The following is a 17,810-nucleotide window of genomic DNA, read 5'->3' as shown; positions in this document are numbered from 1 at the left end:
ACTATTGCATTTTTTCACTAGCAACCACAAAACAAATACGTCTCAACAAACTGTGTTCGCTGGCCAAAATACCAGTAAGACCCTGTTACCAGTTAAGACTTCTGTTTTACTGAGAAACATGGATTTCAGCTTAAAAATCTGATGAGAAAACAGGTTAGGATGTAAGAGAAATGCACTAGTATTAATAAACGTTTTACATTTGACACATACTGTATTACAAAGACAATATCCTTGTAAGACCATTAATTGCTGGGCCATAGGTGACTTCCATCTAGGTTACTAAATAGCTAATAAACCTTGTACAGAGCCTTTTTTAGATAACGCTTACATGTATGGAAATGTATGACACCCTTGTACTATGGCTTGCACTTTACTTGCATTAAACTGTGAAGTAGGCTGTAGTAATGTCTTTGTATATTCAGGGGTTGAAATACCAAAGCACTGGAGTATCGTACTGCTGGTGTTCAACCTGTCCAACGTGCTGACAACATGTATTTTGCAAACCCCACCAACTTCAAATCTTTGGCAAATAACGCTATGGGGTCTCCATGGTCTTTGTTTCTTTGTAAATATAAACATTCTTACTGTTTCTGTAGCAATAGGAGGTTATGAACCAAACTTTCACTAGGACTGTTTTCAATAACAAAAAAATAAAAACAAAAATAAAAATCTATAGCGCCTTGTAAAAAAAAATCATGGAGACTCCATGACCTGTGGGCATTTTTGTTTACAAGCAGTATGTATATATGTATTAGAGGCAGAACTGTTATTTATCACAAAGTTATATTGTGGATGATTCTTTCTTAAATAAATATATGTTTTCTGTCATTAAGAAAAATAAGTATTTTAGAGCCATCTTGAGAAGTTTGAAGTGTCAAGCTTCAACTACGAGTAATCTTCCATGTTTCAGCCTTGTTTTTCTAATCAGCTGGGAGATGAACTGAGAGGCAATGGAAAACCACCTGTCCATGCCAGGGAAATGCTGGAGATGTACGTTTTTGAGCATTCTGCAACTTTTCTATAGTGCCCATCGTGCTTAATGCTTTGACGAGCAGATGCTCCATCGGTACCGCAGTAAATCCCTCAGCTCGTGGATGCTACAGAGAGAAAACCAATGGTTCTAGACTAATACAGGTCAAACGAGGTTTCAACCCCTGGATAACACAGTATTTCTTCAGTTTCACAACAGTATTTTTAATTTTATACTTGTCTATGTTGAGAGATAATCCAATAGTTTCTATAGGCAATGAACATTAGGTTTCTTTTTTCCCTCTTTCCAGATGAGTTCTGTGTGAATTACTGTAACCGGCTGCGTTTTCTATCACAGATTAATAACTTGTTAACTTTTTGTGTGTCTACAATGAAAATTTATGAATGGAAAACTTCACTGTGTGTTGCTCACTGGGCATATACCTCATGGTACATTGCACAGACGTGTAAGTTGTAAGTTGCACTGCAACATTAAAAAAAGGAACATATTGCTCTTTTTTCAAAGATATTAACTTATTTAAGAGATATAGTCTGTACATTATTAAAAAAAAAACAAAAACAAAAACAAACATTTATTCTTCCTAAATTCAAAAAAAGCTTTTGTTTTGGGGGAAAAAAAAAAAAAAAAAAAAAAAAAGTTGTAAACTTCCGTTGTAAATTTGGACTTCAATAAACGAATTATCTGCACTTAGATTGTGTGTTTATGGGGGATTTTGTGCGTTCTGAGGGAGATCCCGGCTGAGGGCGATGCGGGCGGAGGGGCATGGCTGTCGATCTGAGGGGGATCCCGGCTGAGGGCGATGCCGCCCGATCGGGGCGCGATCCCTGCCCCGGCTGAGGGGAATCCATCCATCCCTGCCCGCTTCGGGGCGATGCCGACTGAAGGGGATCATCCCTGCCCGCTTCGGGACGATGCCCGCCGCGGGTGAGGGGACGATCTGAGGGGGATCCCGGCTGAGGGCGATGCCGCCCGATCGGGGCGCGATCCCTGCCCCGGCTGAGGGGAATCCATCCATCCCTGCCCGCTTCGGGGTGATGCCGACTGAGGGGGATCACCCCTGCCCGCTTCGGGACGATGCCGACTGAGGGGGATCATCCCTGCCCGCTTTGGGGCCATGCCGGCTGAGGGGGATGCCTGCCCCGCCTGAGGGGGATCATCCCTGCCCGCTTCGGGACGATGCCCTCCCCGGCTGAGAGGAATCCATCCCTGCCCGCTTTGGGGCGATGCCGGCTGAGGGGAATCCGTCCCTGCCCGCTTTGTGGTGATGCCAGCTGAAGGGAATCCGTCCCTGCCCGCTCTGGGGCGATGCCCTCCCCGGCTGAGGGGAATCCGTCCCTGCCCGCTTCGGAGCGACGCCGGCTGAGGGCGATCCCGCCCGGCCTGAGCGCGGTCCCGCCCCGGCCCCTCGGCCCCGCCCGGCGCGGCCCTTCCCGCGCGCCGTACGCGCCGCTGTCCAACATGGCGGCCAAGGTGAGTGTCCGCCCGCCCTCAGGCCGGCGCTGCCCCGGCCCCGCGGCTCCGCTGCTCCTCAGGCTCCGCTCCCGCTCCTGCGGCGGCTCGGGGCAGCCGGGGCTGCTCCGTGCGGCCCCTCGGGAACTCCCGGCCCGCCCGCGGGTCCGCCGGTGCCGGCGGGAAGGAACCCCCGGTGCCGCGGAAGCCGGGGTCAGGTGGAGGAGTGAGGCAGTGAGAGGTCTCTGGTGGTGTGGGACTCGACGGGGAAAGAGCTGGTTCGAGAGGTGGTTAAATTGTACATCAGGGAATAAAAGCGATGTTTCTCTTCTGCTTCCTCTCCATGTACTCGCAGCCCCCGAAACACCTTCAGCTCGAGGAATATCAAGATGATAGTTCGGTAGTAACATGATAAAGTGCTAGTGGTGCTGTACATCACTAAAACAAGGCTGTTAAAACAGTGCTGTTACGAGCTAACAGGGTTACAAGTATCTAAAATATCGTTAGTTGTAGGAATAATACAGTGTCTTTAAACAGAAAAACATGCATGTAAAGATCTAAGCTTTCTCACAAATATTTAGACAGGTTTTCCAGTGTTGGCAGTCAAATTGATGAATAGGTTGCTGTCACATGAATCTTCATATTTACTTTTTTAAAGCATTTAAAATGTGTATCTATCTGCAGAGGAAAGGATGATGCCAAGGAGGACAGACAGAAATTAAAACACTTTGCTTTAGTTTGTTAAGGCAAAAGAAACTGTCTTTGGCTTTGCTGTCTGGCTGGGTGATCTTGAAGTAGTTTGTTTGGCTTAGTACATAAATCTGAATGATTCAGTACCTTTAGTGAAATTATATCATTTTATTGCTTACCTTACTATTTACTGTGAAATAATTATTAATAAGAGTTTTATTCTTCAAAAAATTTCACTCTCTGTGGGTCACTTACCAAGACTAAAACCAAATCCATGGAGTATCAGGGAGTTGAGGTGAAGTGGAAGGATCTGTTCCATTTTTGGAGGTTTTTTGATGGTTTTCACCAGAGATTTATAAAAACATACCTGAATTAGGATACTGGCTTTGGCCTACAAGCTTCTGGCAATCACCATGTCTTGTGTAACTTCTGGGGAAAATAAACCAAAAGGATGTGAGACAGTTTGGTGATCCACCTCAAGACATCTGAGTGGTAGGAGAAAGTCATAAACCTGTCACTGTTTATTCTTTTATTAGCATATTTTCATGGAAGATTTGATACGAGGTAGCTGCTAAATTTTAATCTTACTTTATCCTGGCTAGCAGATTCCTATTTTGTAATACAGAAATCATATTTTTTTAATATAAATCAATGCATCAAATTTTTGCATATACTCCACTCCTCTGATTCCATTTGTTTGAGGCAGTTCCTGCCTTCAGGGCAAGTTTCCTGCTCCAGTTCTTGAAGCAAGCACACAGAATTTGCAGTTTCAGTGGAAAACAATGTCTTGGAGATTAGCATAAATTAACTATATGGTTTTATTATTGTTTAGTTTGTATTCTGCATATTTTGAGTGGAAGGTAGTGAATTCTTTGTAGTGATGTAGCTTTTTAACTTTGTTTTAATAGAATCTGTATTTTTGATCGTTGATAAGATTCCAACACTTTGAAGCAGATTGTTTGAAATGCAAAGAATTAAAGCCAAAATTACCCAGGTACATTTGACAGTTTTATTATTCTATTTTGATTGGTCTTACTCCAGTTCTACTGTTAAGAGGCGTAGCTGTAACAATTTTCTGCTAGAGAGCATGTAATGCATTTCTTCAGCAAATAATTGCTGTTCAGGCTTCTCATCAAAAATACTGCCATGTCTGTTTGTCTTTGGTGTGTTTTTTATTTCTGGGAAGAACCCTTCAGGTTGTCAGTGTTGCAGGTCAGGAACTTGGCAGTGGTGTTACAGGGAATGTTTTAATACTGGCCATTGACCTTTCCTTCTGGTGGTCTTCAGCTCTGTGTCTGTGCAGAATTCATCTCCAGAAATGTCACCTGGCTTTTGTACCTGCAAAAATTCCCTGGATTCCTCAAAAAGAAGATTTTTATTTATTTGTAAGTCAGTAGTCAGCTGATGTTCTGGAGTCATTCTAGTGGCTGAACCTGCAATCCCAGGGTTTCACAGCTCCAGCCTGTTGCAGGTGTTTTCCTCTGTGCTTCTTTCCTAGTGTTTGATATATCAATGTAATCCTGCAATTTCTTAATTGTCAGTAACTTCTGTGGAAGTTTTCCTAGGTAAAATACTTATTGATTTCATTACAAAAGCAATATATGATTTTTGTTGTTTAATGCCTCATAAGGAACTTTTAATAAAATAATTTCAGTAAATTAATACAAGAAACAGCTTAGCTAATTGAGGTCTTTTTCTCAAATCACCTTGTGATTAGATAAGGAACAGCTCCATGCAGTGAAGCCTCTTTAGTGGAGTCAAGGTGATGTTGCTTTTTCTTTCACTCTGGTTCTTTGTGATTTCAGTAGAAAAGAGTGAAACCCTCTTGGGATAACTGCCAGTGTAAATGTTAGCCAGTACAGCTATTTCCTTGGATCTTTAAACATTTATGTGTTTGTCTGCAGGCACCCAAAAGTAAAGCAATTACTGTCAGTCAGGAGCTGGACCACTTGGATCATTCCCTGTATAGCTTTCTCTTTTACATTGAGAACAGATTCCATTGTGACTCTAAGAAATATATTGGTTTTTTTTAAGTGAACAATACAACTTCTTGTGCTCTATCCCTTTTAAATTCAATTTTCCTTCTAGTGCCTACTGAAAATTAGTGTCTTGTTCTGGTAGCATGCTGTATGGAAATAAGCAATCTGAATTATGATAGGTTTAAAATAGTTATTCTTTAATAATTCTTCAGAATAGGAGTTCCTGCATGCTGAGTAAATTGCAACTGAATTTACCCTAAGAGGTGATGGAAGCATCAGCGTGGCTTTGAACACAAAGTTCTTCCTGGTATTTTAGACAGAAAACTGTTATTGTCAGGGGTCTTTAACCTTTTCTTTACCATTATAATTTGAGAAAATCCTTCTATAAGTCAGAAGACATTTCTAAAAGGCATAATGCTCAAAAAAAGTTTTAAAAGTGACTTGTGCAATTCTATATTTGATCAGTCCAAATTTTCATTTCAGCATTAAGACTCCCTTTTTTCTTCTCTGTCCCAGGTGGCAAAGCTGGCAGCTGTTTCTTCTGGGCTGCCATTTGTATGCATTACTGTGTATGCAGCAACAGAGAAGGAATCAAAAAGTCAGCTGGTGAAGCCAGATAAGGTATGAATCTTCCTCTTTTTTTGGTCTTTAAAATAATACTAGAAAAACCTGCAGAATAGCAGCTCTGTCCATTGAATTGTATTACTCAGTAACTAAAATATATAGCAAATATGTGATAATAAATAACTGACCACTGCAGCTCAAATAAAACACAAAGTGTTACAATACTAAATTAATAAAGTTTTATATCATTTTTATTATTACAATATTTCAAAAATGAAGTCAGAAAATGTGAAAATAGAACACTTACTGATGAGTCCTTTTCTAATGTGCAATTTCTAGTAATACATAAATCCACCTTCTAATTACTCTTTGCTTCATATTGAGTAATTCTGCTTCTAAGAACCCATACCAGTGTTTCAGTTTTCAGTAGTAATAATATACAAATCCACCTTATAATTATTCTTTGCTTCATATTGAGTAATTCTGCTTCTAAGAACCCATGCCATTGTTTCGGTTTTCACTTCCAAAGAGTGAAGTCCCACTTGAGTGCAGTCAGTGTGGAACTCTGGAAGTTGATCATTGCACAGAGGCTTTGTGCGCTGCGGTGGCAGCACTGAGGGTTTGCAGGCTCGAGAAGCCCCCGTGAGCTGCAGCAGCTCCTGGGAGCAGAGCCGTGCCCTGTGCTCAGCTCTGCTTTGTTTGCAGCTCCCCATTTACAGCGCGCCCCCGCTGAGCTCCCGCTACGTCGAGGAGCAGCCGGGGCTCCTGCAGCAGCAGCTCACGGCCCTGCGGAGGAGCACCGGCCACTACTTCAGGTGGTGCCAGGTAAGGGATGCACCCAGCCTGTCCTGCAGTTCCCTCAGCACTAAATACTGGAAAAACAGGTTACTTCCCCATGGAGGGTTTTTTGGCAGGTCCTTTATCGCTGGTCAGGGGCTGTGTACAAATCATGAACAGGACAGGACTGCTAGGAACGTGCCTTGAGCTGTTTTTTTTTTCCAGCATCAGTCTCATTACATGGTTATGACAATGGGAAGATGCCATCAGCTCACATCCCAGGCAGCAGACCAAGAAATCAATGTTACAACTTTATAAGTTTTTTGACCAATCACACAAAGCAAAAGCATATTGACAGTAGTTCTGTCCAATCGCTATAAGCACACATACCTTTGATTAAAACACTGCTTGCTTATTTCAAATACAATACCTGTTTGTAAGCCTTAAAACACAATGCACAGAGCTCCATTAAGCTTAGAACTTCCTAATATCTCACTAGATATACTTTTCTGCAGCTTAGGGAGTTATTCTAGCTAAGTGTTAATACACAGACCATTGTTCCATTTGTCCTTACTTTTCTACTCTTCCCATAATTTTTCTGCTGACTTATTTTATGGCTGTTGCTTAGCTCTAATCACAGTTCTGCTGTCTCTGAGGCCTGCCTTTTGCAGCTTTCCCAAAACCCTCTGGTTTTATGGGTTCCCACAGTCCTTGTCTTGCATAAGATAATTTTGGATGGAAAAATGAGCCCTCCTGCACAGCAGGAGTTACAAATTCTTGCTGGGAGAACTTGAGGGTGTTTTGGAGTCTGAAATTCCAGGTGCAGTGTATGGAGAAGGAGCTGCTTCCAAAGGGCAGTACCTGACAAAAAAGACAAACAGAATGCATCCCATGTATCTGTTGCAGCAGGCTGTTCCTCAGGAGCCATCAGAAACACCTCCCAGCTCTGTTACTGTTCCAGGTGGAGAGGGAACTGTGGTGCCTCTTACTGCTTTTGTACCTGCTGGGAAGCAGCAGCTTCACCCTGGCTCTTGGCCATAGGAGATTTTGTGCTTGTGTTTTGCTTTTGCAAAAAAAAAAATGTAGACCCTAATAGTTGAAAAAAAAATTCAAAATGTCTTCAAAATGTATTTTCTGTAAATTGTGATTCCATTGGTATGGGAAAATATTGTCAGTGACTGCATGACTGAAATACTCCTGTTATAAATCTGGACCAAACTTTTTAATGCCATTAATCATTGTGCGTTCCTGCCACTGAGTAGCAGTGACCTCTGGTGGTACAAATTCGGTGTTGTTCTTTCAGTTTTCCCGGGAAAGTCTCTAGGGAAGAGAAGATTGTATTTTATAATTGAATTTTCCTATACAGTTGGCACCCAGGTGTTTTCCTACTCTAGAGTTCCTGAAATGTCAGTTTTGAAAGGGAGCTTACATTAGAGATTTTTTTTTAAATTGATTGTCAATGTAAGTTTTAAAAATATAAGTATTTGTTTGTCACAAAGAGGGTAGATCTCTGCACAGCCTTTCTAGAAGGTCACTGGTTTGGGTTTTTTAAAGTTACACAGTATTTCTTTGTCTCATTGTGCTGAGATACTTTCTGGTTTTGTTTTTCTTTCCTTGTAGAGTGTCTATGTCTTTATTAAAAATGGAATAATGGATTCAATTCAGTTTGGAAAAGGTAGGAAAGTCACATATCTGTCTCATTTCATCTATATAAACTCTCAGTAAAATCAGAATTTTCACCTTTATTTCTTAAGTGGGAAATAAAAAAAAATGACCAATAACTGAATTGCCCTGGGTTTCTTTGTCCTTTTTTTCCCATTTCTTAGATGCTTATGTTTACCTGAACAACCCCCCCCCAGAATTTCTTCCCAAAGCTGCTCTAATTACGGTGTCAGGCCTGGCTGGTGTAGTGCTGGCAAGAAAAGGTAAAGTTTGCTTGTTTTCATTACTGGCCTGTGGGGTATGGAGCTTGTAACAGTTCTAGTGGTGAGAATACTCTTCTCAAACATGGGCAAAAGCCTGTGGGACTAAAATAAATTCCTGTAAATGAAGGGACATTGTTGATTGCTGTTAGGAGTTGGCTGAGAGCTGACAGAGCAGGACTAGACAGACTAATGATACAATTCTTCTTCTCATTCTTCATAATATTTGAAAACCTAGTTTGGGATTATTTATCTTCGCATTTAATTGTTACAACTACTTAGTTTGCATTTAATTTTTGTCTAATTATTCAAAATATTTGGCTTTGTACAGGTTCTAGATTTAAGAAGATTGTTTATCCATTGGGACTTACTACTGTAGGATATTCTGTTTGTTACCCAGCTCAGTCAGTGGTCATTGCAAAGGTAAGTTTCTGGTTTTATTTGTGGTCATTTCCAACACAGTGGGACAAGTTTGCATCCTTTAACCTGGTGCTCCATCTATTGTGCCAACATTGCCAGCACACTGTTTGAAATCAGGGTTTGATTTCATTTGGAGTAAGTGGGTTTAGCATGGTAATGTTCCCTGTGGATTCCTAATAAAAATTTAAACATTATTTACAATTTGGATGATGTAAGGGAATATGCACTAGATCTTGAAAAGTAGATGCTTTAGAGTGGAGTTGAGCATGTTCTCATGCAAATGTGATTAATTTAATTTGAATAGTCTGTCTTTGTATTTTAAAAACTGTTGTTAAATTATGTTTTTCTAAAAAATAGGTCACAGGGAAGAAGTTGATTTGTGCAAGTCATCAGACCTATGAGGCTGTGAGGTCACTGTGGGCAGACAAGGAAGCTGTCACCAAGGTAGGACTTGGGAAGTCATGACAGCTCACACGTTGAGAGGGAGCTTAGAAAGTTGTGGACTCTTTTCTTCATGCTGTTCAAGGTTTACTGATGGTGTTATGCAAGGCACCAACCCCAATCTGATCTTTGTGTCACTTCAGTGTTTGTTTTTACACCTTTCACACCCGTGGATATTGAGATCCCCTCTCAATAGTAGTCCCATGCAAGGTGAACAAGAGAAGAATGAGTTTCTCTTTAGAGATCTGTTTTTATTTTGGCATAAAGGATCCATTTTGATTCAAGCTTTGGTCTTAAGCAGCCCCTGAATTTAGACTGAAGACACTCAGGATTTCAGTAGGTATGACTGGCTTACTGCTCTACAACCCTTGCAGGAAGTCTGGTTTGTTTACCCTGTGATATGAATTGTCCATGGCTGATTTATTTCTTCTCCTTGTCCTGTCCTCGTGGCAGCCATAGTGAATAAATGGTCAGTAACCTCTGTACATTGACCTGCTACATATGGAAAAGTTATCAGGGTTTTTGACATTCTCTTCCCCACTATAACCTTCTCTTACAGAGCAGGCTTTCTAACTCTGATCTAATTCTTGTTCTCCTCAGAATTTCCTCTAGTTTCTCTGCTTTTTCTGTTTCTAGGGGATTTTCTGTGTGGTATTTTTAAGTGAGTCAAAATAGGACATATTAAACAGCTGAAGCCTTGCCAGCAGAGAGTAGAGGGCAATATGAACCTTGTGTAAATTACATATGGAATTTGGGTTAGTAATCCCAGAACTAAACGTAGGTTTTATCCAGCCCAAAAGGTTTTTTTTTCCTCAAGTGGAAATTTATAAAACCTTGATAAAAGTAGCACTTCCCAAGTAGAATTGCAGCTTTGCACAGTAGACCTTCATTGCTCTTTTCAAAGAAAATTTCAGTTTCTCAGTTATATTAATGTGTAGAATATTTTGCTTTAAATTTACAGTGCTCATTGGCATGCAGTCCTCACCCTTTATTTCTTCTGAGAAGCACAAATGGAATTCTGAGTTTTGAAAATGAGATTCAGATAACTGCCATTAAACTGATAGCAAAACAAGAATTGATGTGGTACAGACACTTCTCTTAACTTCATTTTTTCCCCTGAGTGAAGCCTCTTCCCAAGACATATTATTTCTCATTACTAGGGTGTAACCATGACTTACCTTTCCATCTCCTGCTTACTAGAGGTAGTAAGTGCTCTGTAAACACTCAGGGCTCTTTCAGTCTTGTGTAAGGCTAAAGGCTCCTCACCTGGAAATGAACTTGTGAAGTTCTTGGAGGGTCTCTGGTAAAACCACAGCTTCACTCCTAAGTATATACTCATGACAATTTCCCTTCTACATGAATTTATTCTGTCTGATCTGTGGGGTTTCATGAATTTTACTTTTTCCAGCTGTGCCCCTTGTGTGCAGCTGACTAGTTGAATATCATTGTATGATGTCATATCTGAAAATGATTTCATAAGATAAGCTCCCAGACTTTAAAGCTTTATTTTGCAGTAATGTATTAAGCATATACCCATGTGCTTTCTTTTTATTAATGTTTGGTTCACAGCTGCAGCAAGAGTCAAAACCAATTATGCAGGAAGATAAGAAAAAGAAGGGAATTTCTAGTACCAAACCTGAGTCTGCTGTTGAGTCAAGATCACTTAACAGAACAGAATCTCTTCCAGTAGAGTGTTGGAGTAATGAAGATCCAGTGCCTTCATCAGGTGAATTAAACATTTCAAGTGTAAGCTCAGGGCAGCTTGCAAATCCAATTAGTTGACTTAATTTTGCACTTACTCTTGATCTAAACTGGAGCAAACTGTCAGTGCATATTATTCTTGAGAGCATATTTTACATGCTGTCATTTAATACATATTTCAGAGCCTCAGGGAGGTGATAATTTTTTCACTGTGGACTCTGTCATAACAGAATTATATATTTGCTGATCTCTCTCAATAATGTCAAAGAACCAATATTAATGTAAAGCAGGTTCTTTCATAGGCCAAAATAAGGAATAATCCAAATGCAAGTCACACAAAAAAGTTTTAATTTGGATTATTGTTAGAAAATTGAAGTCTTGAATGGATTGCATTGCTTTTAGCCTCTGCTAACAGTGCAGAGATGATCCATAGTGCAATGAAAGAGGAGTGTGTAATTGAGAAATGAAGCATTGGATTTTATTTTGTTGGGTTTTCTGCAGTGGTTCCTTGTGCATCTTAAGTGGTTGAGATAATCAACTAGATCACATAACAGCCTGTTTAAACAGACAAAAATTTGGTAGTCCAGTTTTTAAGAGAAAACAGTGGAATTACCCATTAAAGGATTACTAAATTTGTTTTAAATTATTGTTACCTTTTGTAAGGGCAACTTCTAAATTTAATTTGTTATGAGGAAATTGCTTGGAAGGAAGGAATTGTTACCAGAGATATTTTTTTTCTGGAAAGCAAGCAGGATGTACTTGGATGAGGATTTTAGGTTTTTTTTTTTCCTTTATTTTCATTGTAGTGTGCATTCACATCTTTGCTTTGCACCTGAATTTTTTCTGATTTAGTTTGTGGAATGCTTTGATCTGTTTCTACACTTGCTCCAGGCCAAACTGTCTTTATTGGGTTTGTGTTTATAGATCTGTCATTGCTTTCATAGGTGGAATTAGTTCATGTCCCTAATACAGCCAAAAATATCCCTGCCCTAAATGAATCTGTGTTGCCAGAGATGTTTATTTTCTCAGTCCAAGTGGGGCAAAGCTTTCAGGAGGATGTAACACCCTTTGTTGGATCAAGTGATGTAGCTAGAAAAGAAGCAGATGAGGAACAGGAGCTACAGCCCCAGAAAAGCTGCCTTAATATTCCCCTAGAATTCCCTCTGGAATTGCAGTATCATTAAATATGTCAGCCTGTGCACTGTCCTTCAGTGAGTGGGAGGGTTCAGTGGTTTACTAAACTCAGTTTGTGGTTTTTGGAAGCTCAGAAGTGAAACTAAGTGAGAGTGCTTGTCTTCATTTGGAATTCTTGCTGTCTGGCAGCAGCTTCAGGGGAGATCTGGCAGGGTTGGTTGTGGGATCCAGCTCTGCTCCTGGGCAAGAAACACTTCAGAGCTTTTTCTATGCCTCAAACTTTCCCTTCCTTTCCATGTGTTGGGCAAAGCATCACAATTTCTTCTCTCTCTCTGTTGGGTTAGGAAGTGGAGTTGGAGAGTGAGAAGAGGTCCTGCTCTCTGTCCCCTGCTGTGCCCAGCATTCCAGCCTGCCCTCATCCTCCTCTATCAGTTCTTAACACACTGAACTAGAACAGACAGATTTTCATTTTTTTTAAGTGTTTGGTAATACAGAAATTCTCAAAATGTACCACTAAGCTTTTTTTCCTTACAGCTCAAGTATATGCATACTTTTTAACCATATTTCTTTACTGTCTCTAACAGGAACAGTGAAGACATCAAAATTTAAGCCTGATCCAAAACTTACAGACCATGGTCAGTCCAACCCAGAAGATGTGGACATGTACAGCACCAGGAGCTAAGCCAAGTCTGCTTTACAAAATGCAAAATGTTACAGATAAGGGGGAGGGAAGAAGGGAAGCAATAATCTTTACAGTACATACTCTGTGAGGTATAATTTCATCAGATATTTTCTTATCTCCAATTTGTATTATTGACTTACATGATTCTGTTTAGTGCTTATTTTGTTCCTGACTCCATATAAGCAGTGGGAATTCACTCAGTGTCATTAGTGAGACACTGAGAAAACAAGATTTGTCAGTGTCTTCTCCCAGTGGGGCTTCTCTGTGCCAACTTGCTAATAAATGTCACTTCACAAAGGATATTTGAAAATGCAAACGTATCTCTGCTTTGGCTCAGATGTTCGTTGATCTGAATGAAGACTGTGAGGGATGGGCTTTGCAGAGGCTTCTTCATCTTTTATCTTTCAGCTCTGGAATGAAGTGCAAGTTCCTGCTGGTCTGAGTATCCTTAAAATCTCCGTGGTTGTGTCACGTGAACAGCATTGGCTTTAAAGCTTGTGTAAAAGAGTCACTTTTTTCATTACAAAATAATTTGGTACTGTTTGCCTCTTTCACGAAGGTGAATGGAAACAACTCCTTGTCCTGCACACCTCTGCTGTGTTCAAATGTCTCTGAAGTTGGGCAAAAACACACAGCTGATCTCTAAACATCCTTTCTAGGCTATGCATCAACTTTCACCTGCTTCTAATACTTGGAAAAACTGTGTTTGAATTGCTTAATCCATGAAACTGATACTGAATTTATATAAAATCCATTAGAAGTGTTTAGGAAGTGGGAAATCTGTAATTTCAAGGTTTAAACTGCTGACAGTAAAAATGCAGAACTAGTAGGCAGCCAACTTTTTCATCCCACAAGTTTGTATGTGATATCTCATTGATTTTGGTATTTTTTTTCCATAAGAATGATATTAGAAATCAAGTTTCCTAGGATGAAACTTTTCAAACACTGCTTTTATCATGGTGTATATCTCTGTACTTCTGTTCGTCCTCCATTTCTCTTCATTCTGTTACCTTTTAATTAAGGAAAATACCTTTTAATTAAGGAAAAATTGCTGTGAAATTGAGGGGGAAGCAGGAGAGACCATATAAACAGATAGTGTGGATGGAAGGCTAAAGCCTGAAATGCTGCTGTTCTCAGCACTGGGATGTGATGGGATATTTGCTCTTCTCTCCAGAAGAAGAAATTTCATGACCTGATTTCTTCTCCAAGGCTGCTGATGCAAAGGCAAGTGGCCAGTGAAATACAGGCAGAATTCCTGGTGTCCTTGTGGGATCAGCAAAGTTGTGAGGAGATGCTGCAGGATGGAATGTGCAGAAGGCACAAATGGTGAATGAATAACAGAAGAAAAGCTTTTAGGATGGGTCAGAAACAAATTGACATTTTAAAATCCAAATTTCAGGTGAAGTGTTGGTCTTTATTACAGAGTCCAGTGCAAGGTGAAGTCAGAAAATATGAAGTTTAAAAGAAGAATTCTGTTAGTGAAACTTGCTTGGGACAGCTGACATTTAATGTCTTTTGTTTCTTTAATCATCTCTTAAAGGCCCAGGCAGCTGTCAGAGTTCAGGCAGCAATCAGAGGATATTAAATCAATCTTCAGAGAGCTCCTGGACATGACACATTTAGTGTTTCATCACAGAGAGAGGAGTAGAAAAATTAGATGGCTGGGCTTCATATACCATTTCCAGGGAAACAGATGAAGACATAAGTGAAAATTGTGAAGAAATTATCATTTTCAAGTGCATGACTGGATGCCAGAAATTGTATTATCTGTCTCCCTTTGATAACATTCTGGATAAAAACATGAAGGAAAAGCCATCTGCTCTGCTCCTCAATTGTTAAATTCTAACTTTGAGTGATGTGCTACCACAGCAAGTCAACAGGAAAGGTAAGATGATGCAGATTTGCTTGGATTTTGCAGGAGTTTACTGTGGTGAGATTTTTCAGGCCGTAATAAAAATCTCTGCCCAGGAATTGGTCTTGTGGGAGCAGGGAGAGGAGCTGCAGGGTTGCTGTTGTGGAGCCAGCACATCTGCCATTCCCAGGAGAGCAGCCTTGGGGCACTGCCTCTTCCCTGGTGCCAGAAACTGCCCTGGGACTGCCCAGGTTCTGAGGGCATTTCCACTCAGGTCTGGTGATGCAGCTGGGGGTGTCTGCTCTGCAGATGTCCCTTGGCTCTTTGGTGGGGCAGGCAGGAGTCAGGAGTTCCATGGCAGCCCTTCCATTGCAGCCCCTGATCCTGTTCATGCTGTGCATGGCCCTGGTGCACAAAGCTGTCCTGGGGTGGCATTTCATGCTCAAATTACTCCTTAGGGCAATGTTGGGATAGAATTAAACCTCAGAGTTAAACATCTTCTGGGACACAACTTAAAATGAGTGTTCCTGTCCACTCTGATGGGCAACAGGATGAGGGATGCAGTTCTGTAGCTCACAGAATGGAGTCCCTGTGCTGTGTCACGTTTTGGTAGGAGAGAGGAGTGAGCAGCACAGGATTATTCCAGCTCAGGGTTTGCCAGGTGGCTGCTCCATCCCTGGAAGTGCCCAGGGCCAGGTTGGACAGGGTTTTAGCAGCCTGGGATAGTGCCAGGTGACCCTGCCCAGGGCAGGGGTGGAAGAAAATGAGCTGTAAGGTCCCTTGCAACCCACGCCAGTCCATGGTGATGCTGCTGATGTTATTGTCACTTTTTAATTTAGTTTTTTCATCAGCTGAGATTTCTCTTTCTTCTCAAGGCAGGGTAATTTTCCGTTTGTTTCATTTGTATCATCAGTTTTTGTTCACTATCCCCACACAGTGGGGTTAAAATTAGAAGGTTTTAGTTGTGAAACAGATACAGCTAAAGACTACTCTTCCCTAACTGCAGCCAAAGACAGTGGGAGAAAAGGATGGAAAGTCTTGTGTTCTGGCTGGGTGTGTTTGCTGCTTTCAGATCAGACATCTGAACCTCCAGGGGTTATTTAATACTTCAGAGCTGACTGCAAGGAGCTGTAGCCACATGTCTGTATTAGTAATTTCTAGTAAAGGTGCTATGCAGTGACTTTAAAAAAGCAAATTCAGATCTGGATAATGCTGTGCTTGTGAGTCCTGGGTAACCACGTGCCTGACTTGGGCTCTTGAAGATTTCAGACCCAATAGATAAATCTGTTACACTGAAAAGTTAACATAAAACATGGGAAAAGTTTTATTGTGAGACATGGTTTTATTAATTTATAGTGAAACACTTTGAAATGCCTCTCAAATGTATCCTTAAGAGTCACTTAAGTTTATTTCACAATGCAATAATACAGTAACACAAAAGCAAGAATGTATATTGTAATTTTTATATAAGTTATATATTTGTGAAAAAATCAATGTCTTAAAGAATGGGGTCACATGGTATTTTATAATTCAGAAATAGCTTTAATTTAATGCATGGAGGTTTTATTTATGGTTGATTGTATTCAATATAGAGAGATTTGGAGCTTGTTGATATTAATTTTTTATTTACATAAAACTGATTGTGATACTTTATTTTGTCATATCACTCTGAGGCACCTGGAAATAAAGGGTGATAAGATACTTTTTAAAAACTAAGTTTAATTTTTGTGTGTTGTTTTCATCTGTAGGAAACTTGTCAATTCCTTCCCTTTCAAGTACTTTTCAAGAGTTCATTTCTGATGACTAAGTCATACTTGGTTTATTAATGTTGGGGGAAAAACTTCACCCCTGAAGTACTGAAACATCCTAGAAAGAATCCCTGAAGCAACAGGACAGATCAATGCTCAGTGGCCTAAATTTTGAGAAGTGCTTCCATTTCTTTCTCTTGGTAGTTTTTTTCTAAAGAATGGTGTAGTTCAGGACTTGAAAAAACTAAAGTTTTTATCCATGCTGGAGGAGTGACACTGTTCAAGAAGGAAGCAGGTGGTAAATGTGTTTGTCTCAGTGTGACTCTGCCAGTCTTCCAGATGAAGTATTTTGCCAAGCCAGGGTCATAAATTATGTAATCCATGGTGTAACCTAAAGAGTGAATTACTCAAAAGGAGGAAAATTGTGTGAATGAGTAATGGGGCTGTTTTAATGGCACATTGTCCCTGTGATTCTTGAACAGCTTGGGAGATACTGGAAAGGTATTGGAATGCAGCAATGGTGTTATCTTGTAGTGAAAGTTTGGAGTATTTCAGTGAAATGCTGAAAATATATTTTAAATCCAAAAAGAAAGTGGGGTCCCACAAAGCTAATACTTTTTAAAAAGGACAATCAGTAGGCACTGGATTTTTTGTGTGTGGTTTTTAATATAAAGTGCAGGATTCCCAGAAGCCAAGCTCAGCAATGTGCTGATGGCAGGCTGCAGCCAAGGAAGGCTGTGATTGAAGCCATTCTAGAAGTCAGGGTGTCTTTCTTCCTGCCCCTGTTGTGCTTTTGTTGTGGACCAGAGCCAGAGAACAAACCCAGTGAAACCCTGAGTTCACTGTGGGCAGACGCAAACACCGTTGTTCAAGGTGAAATTACTCCTTTGTCCTTTTGTTTACAGGCACAGGAGATGGATTTTGCTGCAACACCTGAAAGAAATGCCACTGCTGTGACCAGGGAATAGGTGTAAACTGAGCCTGTCATGGTTTCAAGCCTTGGTAACCTTTTGTGGGCTCTATTTGTAGCAGTCCTGACACCAGTGTTTGGGGAATCCGTAGCTTGTGCTCAGTTTGTGTCACTCTTAGGACCCCTGCAATGCTGCAGGAGGACAGACTGGTCTCCACAGCCATCTTGAACCAGATCTGAATTAAAATTAAAGATCATGAGCAGTTCCATCTTCCACCATTGATTTTAGTCAGCAACTTTGGTTTACTTACATGCCTCTCTTTGAAGAAATTAAATGAGCCTGGATGTTGTTATAGAATGAATAACTTGGCACTTGATTGTGCTGAGTTCCAGAAACTCAGACAATAAGAGGAGGAAATGGGTGTGCTGTGCAGTACAAAGCTCTCAGCTGTTCAGGTCTGCTGGCTCTGGGTTTACTTGCTGTTACCCAACTGGGCACTGAAAACAGAAACTGACTCTCAGCCTCTGCAGCCCTTCCTGAGGCCAGGTC

The 17,810-nt window shown here is 40.7% G+C and overlaps 1 protein-coding gene across 2 annotated transcripts; it reads left to right on the top strand.

Annotated features, from left to right (window-relative positions):
• The first annotated feature begins 2,411 nt into the window (after positions 1-2,411).
• APOOL (apolipoprotein O like) lies at positions 2,412-16,318 on the top strand. 2 transcript variants are annotated; one of them, XM_041485205.1, is made up of 9 exons: positions 2,412-2,461; positions 5,626-5,730; positions 6,379-6,498; positions 8,071-8,125; positions 8,277-8,375; positions 8,704-8,795; positions 9,150-9,236; positions 10,803-10,959; positions 12,653-16,318. In XM_041485205.1, exons 1-9 carry the CDS (start codon positions 2,450-2,452, stop codon positions 12,748-12,750), a joined length of 825 nt encoding a protein of 274 aa, XP_041341139.1. In that variant the 5' UTR covers positions 2,412-2,449; the 3' UTR covers positions 12,751-16,318. The 2 variants fall into 2 exon arrangements, with proteins under 2 accessions (XP_041341139.1, XP_041341138.1); XM_041485204.1 differs by lacking the exon at positions 2,412-2,461 and adding an exon at positions 4,039-4,124.
• The last annotated feature ends 1,492 nt before the right edge of the window (positions 16,319-17,810 follow it).

This window comes from Pyrgilauda ruficollis, unplaced genomic scaffold (assembly GCF_017590135.1).
Source record: "Pyrgilauda ruficollis isolate IOZ18807 unplaced genomic scaffold, ASM1759013v1 scaffold7, whole genome shotgun sequence".
NCBI classification, from domain to species: Eukaryota; Metazoa; Chordata; class Aves; order Passeriformes; family Passeridae; genus Pyrgilauda; species Pyrgilauda ruficollis.
This window is presented reverse-complemented; position numbering and strand designations above follow the sequence as displayed.

Coding starts and splice junctions, on each gene's coding strand:
- APOOL (XM_041485204.1), top strand. CDS start 4,095: ATGCAAAGAATTAAAGCCAAAATTACCCAG. Junction 8,796..9,149: donor AGTCAGTGGTCATTGCAAAG/GTAAGTTTCTGG, acceptor TCTAAAAAATAG/GTCACAGGGAAGAAGTTGAT. Junction 10,960..12,652: donor AGATCCAGTGCCTTCATCAG/GTGAATTAAACA, acceptor TGTCTCTAACAG/GAACAGTGAAGACATCAAAA.